At 34.2% G+C, this 16,053-nt stretch overlaps 1 protein-coding gene across 4 annotated transcripts in view; it reads right to left on the minus strand.

Annotated features, from left to right (window-relative positions):
- The window catches only part of LOC132276430 (glycine--tRNA ligase, chloroplastic/mitochondrial 2), a 41,374-nt gene extending 40,860 nt beyond the window's left edge, over nucleotides 1-514 (minus strand). For 2 of the 4 annotated variants that reach the window (XM_059777845.1, XM_059777846.1), the window contains exon 1: nucleotides 162-512. In XM_059777845.1, the coding sequence (XP_059633828.1) occupies nucleotides 162-413 (252 nt within the window). In that variant the 5' untranslated portion in view covers nucleotides 414-512. Of the gene's footprint in view, nucleotides 1-161 lie in introns of all 4 variants that reach the window. The other 2 variants (XM_059777844.1, XM_059777847.1) reach the window with 2 other exon arrangements.
- Nucleotides 515-16,053: the final 15,539 nt, after the last annotated feature.

Consider the following 16,053-nt stretch of genomic DNA (forward strand, 5'->3'; position numbering starts at 1 on the left):
ACCCAAAAGACCAAGAAACTCAGCACACCCATGGGTGCAGTATCTGTGTTCTTGTGGGTCAATGGAAAATATTTCTGATGACCCAAAATTCGTTTACCCACATTTCTTGGCAACCAAACAAAGCATTAACCAATTTTTAGGAAAGAGGGAAGTATCATAACCTGGAGGCGCTGAATGGCTTGTTGAAAGGTGGGTATGGAAACTTTCTTGGGCTGCTTAGAGTCTGTAGATGAATAAGAGTACTGTTGGGTTGCCGAAGTAGTGATTGCGCAGACTGTGGTTTTAGCGAAGCGGCGATTGAGAGACCTGTTGAGAAGAAGATGGTTTGATCTTGTGATGAAAACGAAAGATGAGAGATGGGTCTTGTGGGGTTTGAGAATGGAAGTGACTAAGGGTAGAGTAAGAATCGCCATGGGTGGGTGGGTGGGTGTTTGCAGGGGTGGAGTGAAAAGAGAACACAGAAATGGGTTTATTGAATAGGGTGGTCTATCCAGACCTGAATGCTGAGGATCAGGGGAATTTAGACCCTCCCAAGACTCAACTAACAAAACCAATAACTTGCTCGACCATTAAGTTTATTAAATTAAAATTGTTGATTTTAAAGTGTGAGAAGGGCCATTTAGTCTTTATAAATTATAAGATTATTTTGATCAGCCCGTAATTGTCGCGTGATACAATCAAGTTAGTTTTAGACCGAAAATTACCGGAGAAGAAGGGTGATATGATATGCTTTTTTAAAACATTCGGGTTTTAATATGATCATTTTCTTAGTTGAGAAGGTTATACGAATTGAAAAAAAAAAAGTTTTATGATTTTAATTCAAAATAAAATATTATTGTCTTCTATTAAAATCAAATAAAAAAAAACATTATCTTCTATTTTATTATTGACATTGTGTTGTATACGTGGAGATTATATATATAGACACATTATAAAAATATGAATTTTCATATTGTAAAGCCAAAATTCTATTATTTCTTTTAGGAAAAAGTGCAAAGAAAACCTGAACTATAGATAAACATGAAAAAAAAAAAACCCATAAACTACCAATTATGCAAATAACATCCTGAACTATGCAATTTTGTTGCATATTGCCCCTTTCGGCCACTGTCCGTCGAAAATTCACCGTTATTTGAGGCACGTGAGATAAAAAGTAAATTTTATGAACAATAATGCCCTTTGAAATTTGAAAAGACGAAATAACCTTTTTGTGACCGTTAGGGCCAAACAAGCCTTGTATATACTAGTATATACACCCCAGATCGTTATATAAACACCCCCAATTTGTTAAGACCCTAGCTGACCCAAACTCAGAAAAACACTAAATTGATTCCCCATATCAACCTTATGCATCTGTTCGTGGTTAGATCCCCTCTCGGTCACCTCTGTTTGTTATCGAATCAAGTTAAATCCAGTCTCTATCGTGGTCTACTCCTCCCTCTAACCCTCTGTTCGTACTCCAGTGAAAGGTAATCCCATCTTTGTCATTGGGTCTATATTGGTATGTGTTGATATATATATATATATATATGAAGAATGATAAGTAGTCCATTATCTCCTCTATTCTCTCTTTTCTTCTTCCTCCTCATTTCTTGCTCTCTGGTCTCGTTCCTCAATCATGGAGTCTCTCGGTTTGATTTCTAAAAATCGAAGAGATAGAAAACAGAGAAGTTGTCATTCGTAAAATTTTAAGGGATTAGTATTAGTAAAATTTCAGCATATCAGTTTATATATACTTACAGAGGTTGTGTAAATATAGATCTTTTTTTTACTTTGCTCAATATGTCGTGAATTTTTTAAGGTGTTTGAAATGGACAATGTTGGGTTTCCAATCATGAATAAAAGGTGTTGGTGTGGCTAAAGAGCGTCGGTATTCATTTCTGAGTCCGTGAACAATCCTCGTAGGCTATATTTTAATTGCAATAGAAGGGTTTGCAAACACTTTGAATAGGGAACTCATCCTGCTACCCCAAATAACATTAGAACTCCAGCTCCTCTACCTGCTTATGTTATGCCTCATGTAGCTCATCCTTTGCCAGAAGAAGCTCCTCGAACAGCTCTCAATTCAGTTGCAAGTGTTATGTTTATTGGAAGCCTTATTTTGTTTGGGTTCTTTGTTCTAAATTTTTTTGTTGCTCTAATTATTAAGTGAAACAATGTAAGAAGATGTGGCTTATCCAGCTGAATTTAGGACTGTTTTAGAAATATGGGGTTGCTGTATGATATTTTGGAAGTTTAGGTTGTATGTTTGTATTCTATGTAGGAAGATGGGGCGTATCCAATTGTAGTAATGGTGTTGATAAATGAAATGCTATGTTTTGATTAATACACTTTTTGGAGTCATGTTTAGTGTTTTTATATTTGTGCTATTGATAAGTGATTTAGTGGCCAATGCAGTTGAGTTGTAGTAGAAGTCATATTGTGGTTATTGCAATGTCACAGAAGTGTAGTGGATTTAATGCAATGTTTTACACACTACTAAATACAATAGCATTCAATTGCTTGCATTGATAGCAAAAGTCACTGCATTTTGATACACTATGACTTACAATTCTCTTACACTAGAAACATAAAAACCTATGAAATGATAAACTTGCCCAATGACCACCTCTTTAAAACCTGTTCAGTGACAAAACTTGTCCAATGATCACTTATTTAAAACTTGTTCAACAACAAAAATTGTCTAATAACCACTTTTTTAAAACCTATTTAATGATAAACTTGTCCAATAATATGTCATAGACCATAACCTGTTAAATGAAAACTGTTTAACAAATGACACCATATTATGACACTTTGACACTAAATGTTAAGCCTGTTAAGTGAAAAACAATATGAATTAATAACGTAGCATATTATAACATTTCACTTAACATTCTGAACATCAACAACACAATAGGTACTTAATAACAAAGTTTCCACTTCCCATAAACATAACAATCACCAAAAAGGAGGCTCAATTAAGGTCAGCATTAGCCATTACACCAAATTACAGCAACAATTGACAACAGGAAGTACATAGACACAAATGTCCATTAACAAACAAAACCAAAAACAGAAGTTGTAATAATTTGCCATCCACCAACATAACCAAAAATAGAAGTTGTAATAATTGGCCATCCACCAAAAAAAAAAAAAAAACCACCAACAGTAGCTGCTATCTTCACTACCAACATGTATAGCCACTGTCCATCATTCCACCAACAAAACCAAAAATATAAGTCGTAATATCTGGCCATCCACCCCTAAAAAAAATAAAATAAAACACCAACAGTAGCTGTTATCCTCACTACCAACATGTATACTCACTGTCCTTCATTGACCTATCAATAATCCAAGCAACTATACATTAGTTATTTGCACTCATTACTAACATATAGTAAACAAAAGGGACTATTTTCATCATACTTAGAAGATGATGCTTGTGTCAACCTAGAAGATGATGCTTGTGTCTGTGACAACCGAAAAAATGGTATATTTAGAACCTAAAATGAGTACAAACAAGTTAGCTAATTTGAAATAAATTTGTATGTAGTATTAACATGTTAGCTAATTTGAAAAAGATTGCGAATAAGTTACATTGAATTAAAAGTACCTTTTGGTTTGAAGGTACTGCAGCTGGAACCTCAAGTCCTCTTGTTATTCCTCGTATTCTTCTTCCTTTTCCTCTTCCTCTACCTGTCATCCCATCAGGTCCTCTTGTTCTCCCTCTTCTAATGATGGGTGGTCTATGTAATAACCCTAATTTTAAAAGGATAGTCTCGGTATTTCTTTTATGATTTTATTACAATTTTATTTTCATTATTTGTTAATTGGTTAATTGTCTAATTGATTTATTTGTTTTAATTGAATTGCATACTTATGTGGCATTGCATTAATTGTTTAAACTGATTAATTTGTTTAAGTGACATGTTAGGTTTAAATTAATTTATTTGTTTAAATTGAAATCATGTACTTTTGTGGGCTCAAATTGAATGTGAATTAAATGTTTTTTTTTTTTTTAAACGGAGTTGGGCTTGGATAGGAGCAATGGATTATTTGGATAAGGAATTAAATAGGTACAGTTATTACCCATGGATGTATATACATGTATATATGGGTATATATGTATACATGGTTAGTTTAATTATTGGTAATTATTAATAATTAAATTAGTATTATTTTCATTATATAATGTATAATATAATATTAGGGTTTTATATATTTTCACAGGTTAGCCGACTTATTGGTTTTATATATTTTTCCTTCTCTAAGTATAATTAGAATTAGGGTTGTGTACGCCTATATATATATAACTTAATACGTCTGTTTATGGTTTAAAAACAACAAAACCCTATTCACAAACAGAGAAAGATTTGAGAGAAAAACAGAGAGAACTAGTTAGGGTTTGGGCCATAATTAAAGGTCGGACCAAGAAGGAAGGAAGGGATTGCTTGTGGGTTTGAACCAAAGCAGTAGAAGGTTTGACGGTAGTTGGCAGTTGTCGGAAAACTCAGAGACGGCGGTGCAAGGTTTCAAACTGAGACCTAAAGGCAAGTTTTATATCTAACTCCCTCCCTTTGACTCGTGTTCTTTACACGCCTATTCAATTACAGGAGTAAATAAACTTTAAATTAATTCGTTATACATGTTGAATTATTAAAGCAGTAGGATTATTAATGAACTTTTAATTGCTTGATTTTAAGTTTTCTTGCATGAATTCCTGGAATACTCTGGGACCTAGTTCAAACACCTAGGAACCCTAACAATAGAGGATAAAGGAACTGGAAGTCGCCGAAGAAGACGCGGTTGATAACAGGAGGAGAGCCAGCTCCCTTTTGAAAGGAGGCAGCTCCACTCTCAAAGAGGCGGCTCCCCACAAGGGGGAGCCGGCTCTACCAAGCAAAGAGGCTGCTCTCCTAAGGGGGGAGTCGGCTCCATTTAAGAAGGAGGCGATTCTTCCCCATTTTGTTGATTTTTGGCAAAGATTTAGCCACCGGGTTGAGGTTTTGACGTTCCAGGTTGAATTAAGGGCTATAATTGGGGGGGGGGGGGGGGGGGGGGGGGGGGGTTTAAATGATGTCTAAGGTCATATTAAAACTCCAGAGGGCATGATAATGCGCAGTAAGCCACAAGGAATTAATATCTGGAACAATATGAAATTCTTAACGAAATTTGCATATTGATTTTGGTTGTGGACAATTCAATTTGCTTACCTCTATATAAGCAATTGGGTTGTGTTTGATATGGTTTTAATCATGTTTCAGTGGTAGAAAATAAGCATGTTAATTTATATATTTCAATTATGCTTATTATGGATCAATTGATATTTACATATATCATCTGTATTAACAATTATTGGATTTTGTGGAGTAGTATCAAATAAGCATATTAATTTACATAATTTTATTATGCTTATTATGGATTAATTGATGTTTACATTTATTATCTGTATTATCAATTGTTGGATTTATGGATTATATGCACCGGTATGGGACGGTGACATATTAGGGATAGATTATCTCATAACGCTAAGTCCTACCTACTCTGGAATAAGGAAATGAATTAACTTTAAAAGTTAAGTCGTACTTATATTCACGTCAGGTCAATAAATAGTAGAATGACATTATTTTGGTTTGGACGAATTTTAAATATATAATTATGGTACCTCGATACAAGCTTAAGTTTCAGGATCGACGGTTAGGGAGCGTATATGCATTGGGATACATAGCTGGCTATGATGATTGGAGGTGTACTCTGTTAGGTCTAGGTACTCGTGCTCACTTCAGGTGCGTTTTGCATGTTGCCTATTAGTTAGGTTGAGACCGGCCTATAGTCCAGTGAGAGTCCCTTAGTGTGGATATATATATATATATATATATATATATATATATATATATATATATATATGGATTAAGTAGTTATTGTTGAGTTGTTTAGGATTTACATACGTATCGGGTCTCTGTTTGGATTGTAATAGAGTAGAACTTGCTCGTGGGCCTGACCCACTCTTATTTTTTCCGGTGTCTATCAATTCTAGGCTTAGAGCTTGTTCGTGCTGAGCAGAGATAGTCACTCACTCTCCTGACTACGTAGGACTTCCATTCATGGTTTAGCTTTGGATGTTAGTTCAGTTATTTACTTTCAGTTGGGTTTTTATTAGGGATCCACTAGATGGATTCCCGAGTTGTATAAGATATTGGAGGTTTTGGCTATATTGGATTTTATAACTTTTGAGGATTTATTATTTAGAATTCTTTCAGCGTATTTATTTATTTATTTATTTCTTATTTTCTTTTGTAATCAATGTTTGTTTATATACTTAATTGTTTAGTATCCCTCGAATCTATACTCGGACTTGATCACTCGTGGCTCTAGAATTGAGGGGTATCACAGTCTACCTCCCCTTCTTGGTGGAGGTCTCTCAATCACCAATGGCTCAGGTAATTTGCACGTCATTGAGTTATGATCACTCTCCTTACATTTTGAGCACTTTAAACTATCATTTGACCTACTAAGCTTGGTTGCACTATTGGGGTCATCATCTTCTTATTCCTAGCCTTCATTTGCCCACCATTGGGTTTCTTAAAGTGTGGTGGCAGCAGTGGGTTAATGGGTTCTGTTTTCATCAAACTTCCCATTGAAATGGGCTTGATTATACCAGCATAAGCCACGAGGTAAGTCTCTCTGTGATAATATGGGTAAACATATGCTTCAGGGGAGTCTCTCTTGATAAATATGCAAACTACAATATACCTACAAGGGATACCAGTTCACTAAATGTCAACTGCCTCACTAATACCATAACATTCAACCTCATACTTTTGATTACCAGCATAATGCACCTTACACATTCTAGCTTGGTGTTTGACTTTGTTGAGACTCTTTTATATTTTTGGACATAACAAGCCACCCTGTGATAGCATCCACTCTCTCTTACATTGAAATCTTAGCATTAGATGCTTTATAATCCATTCTAGCATGTATATTATTGGCTTATCCCTTGCCTCAAAGATGATTGCATTCCAACTTTCACACATGTTATTAATGATCACATCATTTATTGAAGTATGTGTGAAGCCTGACCTTGACTACAATTCAGTTGGTACCTTTTTTTACCACTCATAAGCTTTAACATTCAATTCCTTTATTTTCTTCAAATGTTGCTCAAAATCAGCCTCTGTATATGCTTTTGCTGCCTCTTATAACAGCTTTTTTAATTGTTGTCTTTTGAACCTGACCTTGAAATTCTCATAAAGATATCTGACATAAAATATATGGTCTAACCCTTCCAGCACATTGTCAAAGGTTTCCACTAAACCCTGTATACGAGACAAAATAGCAGAATCAAATATTAAGTAAATAATACAAAAAATTAATACTTAAATGCATGAATCAATTAATTAAATACATTATGAAAATGTAAATCAAATATTTAGTAAATAATACAAAAAAATAATACTTAAATGCATGAATTAATTAATTAAATACACTGTGAAATTATACATTTTGTCTGTCAGATATGAAGGTTATACCATGGTAAGGTCCAACTACATCCATTAATTCTCCCATAAACCATTCCCAATAGTCTCTTGTCCAGACTCCACCACTGCAAATGCTACTAGGAACATTTGGCCATTCCCATCATTGGCAACTGCACTTAATAAGTGTCCACCATATGGTCCCTTTAGAAAGCAACCATCCACACCAATTAGTGGCCTACACCCTTCTTTAAAACCAGTTTTCATTGCAATATAACAGATGAAGACTCTTTGAAACCTTCTAACATTCTCAACAGTACTTGGCTCAGTTTGTAGTTTGACAACACTGCTTGGGTTGGTTTTCAATATCAAACTACAATAATATCTCATTTTCTCATATTAATCTGCTTCATTTCCCTCAATCATTTCTAAAGCCTTCTTTTTAGCCGTAAACACTTTATGTTTGGACACATCAATGTCCATATCAGAAGCAATATTACTCTTAAGTGTATTCAAAGGCATCTTTGGGTTTATTCTAAATTGTTCTATGTATTTGTTTGCAATGTAAGAAGATGAGGCATCTGCATTGGTATGAAACCAAAGGCAGTTTATGTTCTTGCACGTAAGTCTTTACAATCAAACAGTTTTCATCTTCTGGTTTGCTTGCATATATCTTCCACCCACAGTCAGCATTGCATACCGCATTAATCCTATCTCCATTATTCCTTGTGAACTTCAAACTTTCCCCTCAATGCTGTCTCTCTCAATGCCAACCTAAAATCATGAGCTGACCCAAACCTCATGCCTAACTCTATTTCCCTTTCTCTTAAATCCCTTGAAGGAATGTAATTTAGGTATATAGAACCACTATCAATTCCTTTATCATCAGATCCATTCAAGCCTATTAACATATCATTGGGACCATATGGGCTTGACACGTGAGCAATAAAGTCTGTTTTAGGTATAACATAGTCCCAACCTAAATCATCATCTAAGCATTCCTCATTTCCTACACTGTTTAACAAAGGTGCAACAATGTACAACTTCACTTTGTTGGTTTCCCTATGGGCATCATGGTCATAAAACATTCTAAATACATCCAAGTCACACTTTATTTCTCTAAAGTTTTGCCACTCATAGGGTACTTTGTAGAAAACTTCAGTGATCACCCCATAACCTAATTTAGTTGCCATCTCTTGAACCTCAATAAATGACATCTTGTCAAGGTCAACTTTATCAAAGTGAGAAATATTTCCTCTTAGGTATGTCATAGGGGGTGATTTTTCAAAAACACCCCCATGATGAAGTTCAATTATATACAAACCATCCATCTACAACAAGAAATTGCAATAATCAAACAGTGGTCGCAGTTAGAAATAGTACCAAATATTCAGTAAAAACAAGCACTGCACTAATTAAATAATATAGAGACAATATAATTTAAGAACAGAAAGACAAAATCAATTATTCAACAGTATCAATTTGAAAATTCAATAAATAATAGGACCACTATAGAACATACAACATTTGACAACATTTAAGTAAAATAAAGGGACCACCAATGATAGAAATCACTTTATAGTGATTCTACAGACAACATTTACTTTTGTTTTTATTTTTTTATTTTTTTTATTTTTTTAATTATCCAGAAGCAAAAGGAGATAACATTTATTGGTGGTGATGGAGACTACATATAAACATATTATAGAAATCACTTTATGACATAGTACCATTTTGAAGATTCAATAAATAATAGGACCACTACAGACCATACAACATTTGACAAATTTTAAGTAAAATAGAGGAACCACCAATGATAGAAATCACTTTACAGTGATTCCTGTCGACAACATTTACTGATTTTATTTATTTATTTATTTTTCAGAAGCAAAATGAGACAACATTTACTAATAGAGACCACATATAAACATATTGTATGACATAGTACCTTTCAATACTAAAGTACAACACAGAAAATGTATAAATAAAACATCAAAAAATGAAAAAAACACAACATATGCCTCAGATATGTCCCATCCTTTGAAAATGACGACTAATTGTTTGTCAAAAGTAAAAAAACAACACAAATCATTAGGGTATTACACTTTATCACAACAACCTTGTCTCTATATAAATCATTTACAATAAAACTAAAAAAATTATGGAACAAGGGTAAGAGCTTTACTGATCCAAAGTACCAGGTTTTCGCATCAAGCAGATCCTTAGGTCTTTGTAGCTGCACAAATCAGTGGTTACGGTTGAGAGAATACCAAGTTGCAGAGCTCTGATAATGGTGTGTTTATGACGCCTCATGATTGTGGGTTAAATAATGGTGCGAATGAAGGGATAACAGATAACCTTATCTTCAAAGTTATGTTGTCGAATTCTTATTGGCCCATTGGATTTTATTTGACAGCTAAACGATTTAATTGACTAAATGCTTCAAACTATGTCGTTTTACTTAAGAGGTAATGTTGTATTTTGGATTTTTTGGCAGCTATTGTTAAACTTATGGGGTTAAATGCAATTATTTGTTAGTTCAAGAGGGTTTTCTGTAGTTCCGGGGGTTACTTGCAACACCCCAATACTTCAGGGTTTTTTTTTTTGCACTTTTTCCTTTCTTTTATTTAATATGACGATCAATTAATTATTTCTTTTGTAGATTTTAAGTTTTCAACGCAAAAATAAGTTCCGTTCATTAAATTTTTAATTGGAAAAATTATACTTAAATCTCTCAAGGCCCAAATAATAAGGACTTCCCTTGTGCTCCGCTCGGTTAGAATGATGGAAGAAAGAGGGAGGGGGATGATCGAGGCATCTTATGGAATGGAATTTGTCTCCCACACTTTGGGTTCGTTTGGTTAGCGTGAAGTCAGTAGAAAGGAAAATAAACGAAATTTTTAAAAAATTTTGGGAGTTTGGTTACTTGGAAAGGGAAAATTTTGGAGAAAGTGGGATTTCCGCATTAGATAAATTATCCTAAAATATTTCCCCATATAAAACGCAGGAAGTCTACTTTCTCGCACAAAACTGTCATTTTATTTCCAAATTTCCCCCGTAAATATAGCGTGGGTATTAAATTCAGACTTAGAAAATATTCCAACAGCTATTATATACTGGGACACATAATTTGGATTCATTATATCCACTAGGTCGTTACCTAAAATTTTTGGAAATAAATTAAATAATATAAATTTTAATTTTTATCATTATTTCAATAAAGATATGAGAAGAGATTAATTTGAGTCCATCATATTATTTAGAGTAAAATGCAAGAAACCCCCTGGATTATGGAGAAACCTGCAACTAACCCCCTGAACTTTCAAAAATGCAAGAAACCCACTGGACTATGCAAAATTGTTACATATGACCCCATCCGTAAAAGGTTCGGTGATGTATGACCATTAAAATTGGTTTGTTAAATTTAAATGACAATATTGCCCATAGGAGCATGAAAGGACAATAATGCCCTTAATTTCCAATTTCTTAAAATGGAACACTAACACAAACATGCCTTTATCAAAATTTCCCCAAATCGACAACTGCAACTGCTAGGGTTTGTCTTCGTTTTCAATCAGTCATGCATCGTGTTTTCATGCCAATCAGTTGTGCATCTTGTGATACCCCTCGATTTTAGAGACACGGGTGATCAAGTCCGAGCACAGATCTGAAGGATATCAAACAATTAATATTTAATCGAACACAGATGACAAAATGAATTTAATAAATAAAGTTTAAGCTGAAAGAAACTAAAAGTAAAATCCTTTATAATTAAATACTTAGAATTTGATAATCCAAAACTCCATCAGTTTAACAACTCGGGAATCCATCTCTAGTGGACCCCTAATAAAAATCCCAAACTAAATGAAAGTAAAAACTGAAAATAAAATCCAAATCTAATATCTGGAAAGAAGTCCTACGTCGTCAGTAGAATGGAAGATCGTCTCTACTCAGCACGAACAAGCTCTAAACTGGAAATGTCCGATACCTGAAAAATGATGAGTGGGTCAGGCCCACATGCAAGTTCTATACTACTACTACCCAAATAGCGACCCGATACGCACGTACATCCTAACCAATCCAACAATAGCTAATAGTCCGTAGATAAATATATATATATAATCACACTACAGGATTCTCACTGGACTACAGGCCTGTCTCAACCGGACTAGTAGGCACCATGCGAAAACGCACCCAAAGGTGGGCATGACTACCTAGCCCTAGCAGGGTACACATCCAACCATCATAGCCAGCTATGCATCCCAATGCATATACTCTCCCTAACCAACGACTCTGAGTCTCATGCTCATATCGTGGCATCATAAAAATATATTTAAATTCCATTCCAAACCAAAGTGCCACTCAATTATTTATTGATCTGACACAAAATACAGGTAGGACTTAACTTTTGTAGTTAATTCGTCCCTTAAACTAGAGTAGGTAGGACTTAGCATTTTTGAGCTAATCCCCCTAGTATGACACCGTCCCATACCGGTGCATACAAACCATCCATCCAGTATTGATAATATATATATGATAGCATAACATATCAATATCAACACATCCAATCATAAGCATAACAAGAATGTTTAATTAGCATGCTTGTTTAATACATCCAGTACTTGGTTCTCTGACAAATTTTTAAGTACAGAGAAGAAATATAACCATCCTGTAACTCACAATAAGCATAATAATAATAACAATATTATATACATGCTTACTTGTAATTACTCCACAACATCCCACTAGTTGACATAAACAAATTATTGGTAACATCAACTAGTTCCTTATTAAGTATTAACTGAATTTATATTAGTTAATAGGCTTAATCCCATACCCATGTTATATGATTTACATATCAAACTCCTAATTCAGTTGCTAATTTAAAATTAATCAACTTGAATCATCTACAAAATTTTAACCATGTAAACTTCCTTAAAAGTGTCTTACTGTCACTTATGAATATATATAATCATTCTGTAATCTAATAAACTTAACTTAAATTATAGAAAGATGATTTAACAATATTACCATTCCCAGATAAATTGTAACTCATAGGGTTTGCACTTAAAATCCTCTGCCTTCAAGAACAGTCCACAAGTTCACCTGAAACTATAACGGTTTAAATCTACCGATTTCTTTGTAATTTATTATGTATCATCACACCTTCAGAATTTCTAATAGGACTTAGATGCTACTGAAACATCCCTGCATAGCTCCTAATAGCATCTGAAAACACCAAATTCTGAAACCCGTAGCCAAAACCATCACTGAAAAGGCGAAAAACTGAAACCTGTTGAAGGAGCCGGCTCCACACAAAGTGGAGCCACCTCCACTACCAAGTAGAGCCGGCTCTACTACAAAGTAGAGCCTGCTCCACTTTTTAATTAAGCCTGCTCTACTTGAAATAGAGCAGACTCCTTCCCCTGTGCGTCGTTTTTCCAACTCCGGCGGTGTCCGGCTGTGTTGATCCTCCAAACCAAATTTCTTGCTGATTAAAATTAAGTCCTTGGGTGTTCAAAAGTTAATTAACTTCCTTGATTAATAATCACATTCAGTGGGAACAAGAATTAAACAAAATAATTTAAAAACGGTTAACATGCACCTACAAGGAAACATGCTGTTCAACTTCTTCTCCAACTCTGGCAACTTTGTTCCTCCAACCTAAGTTTCCTATGGATTAAAACTAAGTCCCAAAGTGCTCCAAAGTTATCTAAGTTCATTACTTGTTAATCAAATTCAATTAAAGCAAGAACAAGCACAAACAGTTTCATCACGAACGGAAAAATACATACAAGAACCCATACTGTTTGAAACAAATAATTACAACCAAATTAATTTAGCTTTATTTCTTCCTGGAACTGAATTAGAGATGCAAAGAACACAGGCCAAAGAGATAGAGTTAGTAATAAAACTTGCCTGTGAGATTCGGTTCAAAAATCTCAACGTCTTTCTTCTAAGTTTTTCGGCGAATTACCTTCTTCTAACTCCCCTGATACTTCTGCCTCCAATACGTGTGGTTAGGGTTCTAAACCCTTGGCAGTCATATACAGATATATATATATATAGGCCAACTAAACCTAGGTGCAAATAAACCCTAATCCTATTACTAGACAGAAAAAAAATAAGTCGGCTAAATACGTGGCTTCCCTAAACTGATAAAACCCTAATTTAATAAATAAAACATTTAACTTAATTCAAATAAATACTAACTAACATAAACAACCAATTTAAAATAAAACAAATAATCAATTTAAGCAATTAAAGTAAAACAAAAATTTAACTAAATAACAATTTAAATAAACAAACAAACACAACAACTACAAATAACCAACTAAATAAACTAAAAACACAATTAAACATTTAAATAAATTCCAGAACTATCCTTTTAAAATTAGGGGTATTACACATTTTGGTAAGGGTTTCGTCAAAGGAGAGAGATGACTGGGGCGCCAAAATTGGACTAAGAATAAATCAATATCCCATATTTCAAATTGGAATCTAATTATTTCTTAATTAGTTTCCATGCATATAGAAGATCTGATTTTTCAGAATCAGTATCCCATACCTGTCTAATTTAGACAGCTCTTTTTTAATTTTTTGTTAGCGCCAGAATTGAGATGAATTTGGGAGGAAAAAAAAAAGAAAAAAGAAAAACAGAAAGAGAGAAAGGGGAAGGGGATTAGAGAGATGGATAATTTTATTGGATTGGAGGAATATTGTTGGTAGATAGGCGAAAAGCTTGAGCATCAACAATCAGATTGACAAAAGTTTAAGCGATTTCACCGGCGAATTTTCAAGGACCTAAATTAACGTGTTGTTCTGGCGAGCTCTGAGCTTCGACGTTGATGAAAACCGGCGAGAGCTCTGTGCTTTGACTTACATGAAATCTGACGTGAGCCTGGACTGACCCCCAGCAGCGAGCTCCGTTCATCTAGTTCCGGTGAGTCTCGACTGACCCAGTGCTAGGTTCTTAATTGGCCTAATCCGGCCGGGGCGACAGTAACCGAGTTTCTCTCTCTGCATTCTCACATATCTGCAATCATCTTTCACACGTCTCATCCTTCTCCTCATAACTCTCACCACTATCTTCAACACCGTCACTTTTTAGTTGGACTCGGACCGAGTCACCAACCTCATCAACCTCCAATCTCGATCCAAATCTGGGATCATCTACCTCAACGTCTAACTCCTCAACCACTTCATCACCTCTTCCAATCGCTCCCGCAACCTCAAGGATGATTCGCTTTCAGATGGACGCCGGAGGCTTCTCTCAATTGGGCGAGTCCATGGCCGAATTCATCAACTCCAAAACCAAGCTCACCATCAGTGTCTATAATTTGGGGAAAGAGAGGGGAACGAAAGATGACGTGGACGGGGTTCAAGGTTTGATTTAATGACCAAGGTTGCTGTTGGTGAGATGATGAATTTGGGTGGTAGCACGGTTGGGCATAGATGAGTATAGAGAGTGTTTTTGGGTCTGCAAATAGGAAGAAGGTCTGCAGTTGGTTTGATATTGTTTGCCAAACTGCATCATTTTATTAGAAGAGCAACTTTGTCTTTTTTCTTTTCCGGTGACCTAAATGGGCAAATTGAACAAATTCAAAGTTGAGGGGGGTTTCTTGTAGTTTAGGGGGGTTAGTTGCAAAACCCCCATAGTTCAGATTTTTTTTTTTTTTTTTTTTACCCTATTATTCCCATAACAATCTCACATAGATGAAAATCAATATAATATTTATTTTTTACTATCTATATGGGTTTGAACTGTGTGATTTTCGCAAAGAAAAAATTGTATGGAAGTGGTTCATATTCATAAAATATGAAAGGAGACTGATAAATTATATATGAACCATAAAATTATTATGCATGTACTATAAAATATTTACTTTTGCATGACAAATTTTATCTTAGAGTGTTTCTTCGAGGGGGCTTAAAAAAAAAACATAGTTAATAATTCAATAAAACTTTAGTATGTTATGATAAATGAACTATATTCTACATATAAATATAAATAATTATTATTAAAAACAAAAAAATAAAAAAGAATCTGACAACTAAAATGCAGTCCTCCTTAGTTTGTATGATTTAAATATGAATATAAATAATAATAATAATTATTAATAATCCATTAGTTTACTATTTATTTGTTAAAAATTAATATAAATAATTGTGTATAAAGATGATTCATTTAACACAAAATTAATTTATTTTTTAATATTTGAAATCATGAGGGTAGTTTTGGTAAGTAAATCATTTTCTTTTCCCTTTCGTACTATCCAAACTAATAAAATAATATTTTTCCACAACAAAATTTTTCTTGCTAACCAAATGCACACAAGAAACTTGATTTTCCTTTATTTCACTTTCATTTTCCTTCATAAATTTCTGTCTAACCAAATGGACCCTAGGGAAATAAAGTTTATATATTACTTTTACCAATATACCCTTATTAATGCAACATGGCTTAAACAAACAAACTTTTTAGAATGTTAAAAATGTAAATTATATATTTGTTAGTTATAACCATTCTTTCTCTCTCATCTTTCTCCAATTTTGGGCTAATAGGAAGACATAAATGAATGAGGGATGCTTT

This window comes from Cornus florida, unplaced genomic scaffold (assembly GCF_030987335.1).
Source record: "Cornus florida cultivar Cherokee Brave unplaced genomic scaffold, ASM3098733v1 CherokeeBrave_3.0.0_Hap2_Chr10, whole genome shotgun sequence".
NCBI classification, from domain to species: Eukaryota; Viridiplantae; Streptophyta; class Magnoliopsida; order Cornales; family Cornaceae; genus Cornus; species Cornus florida.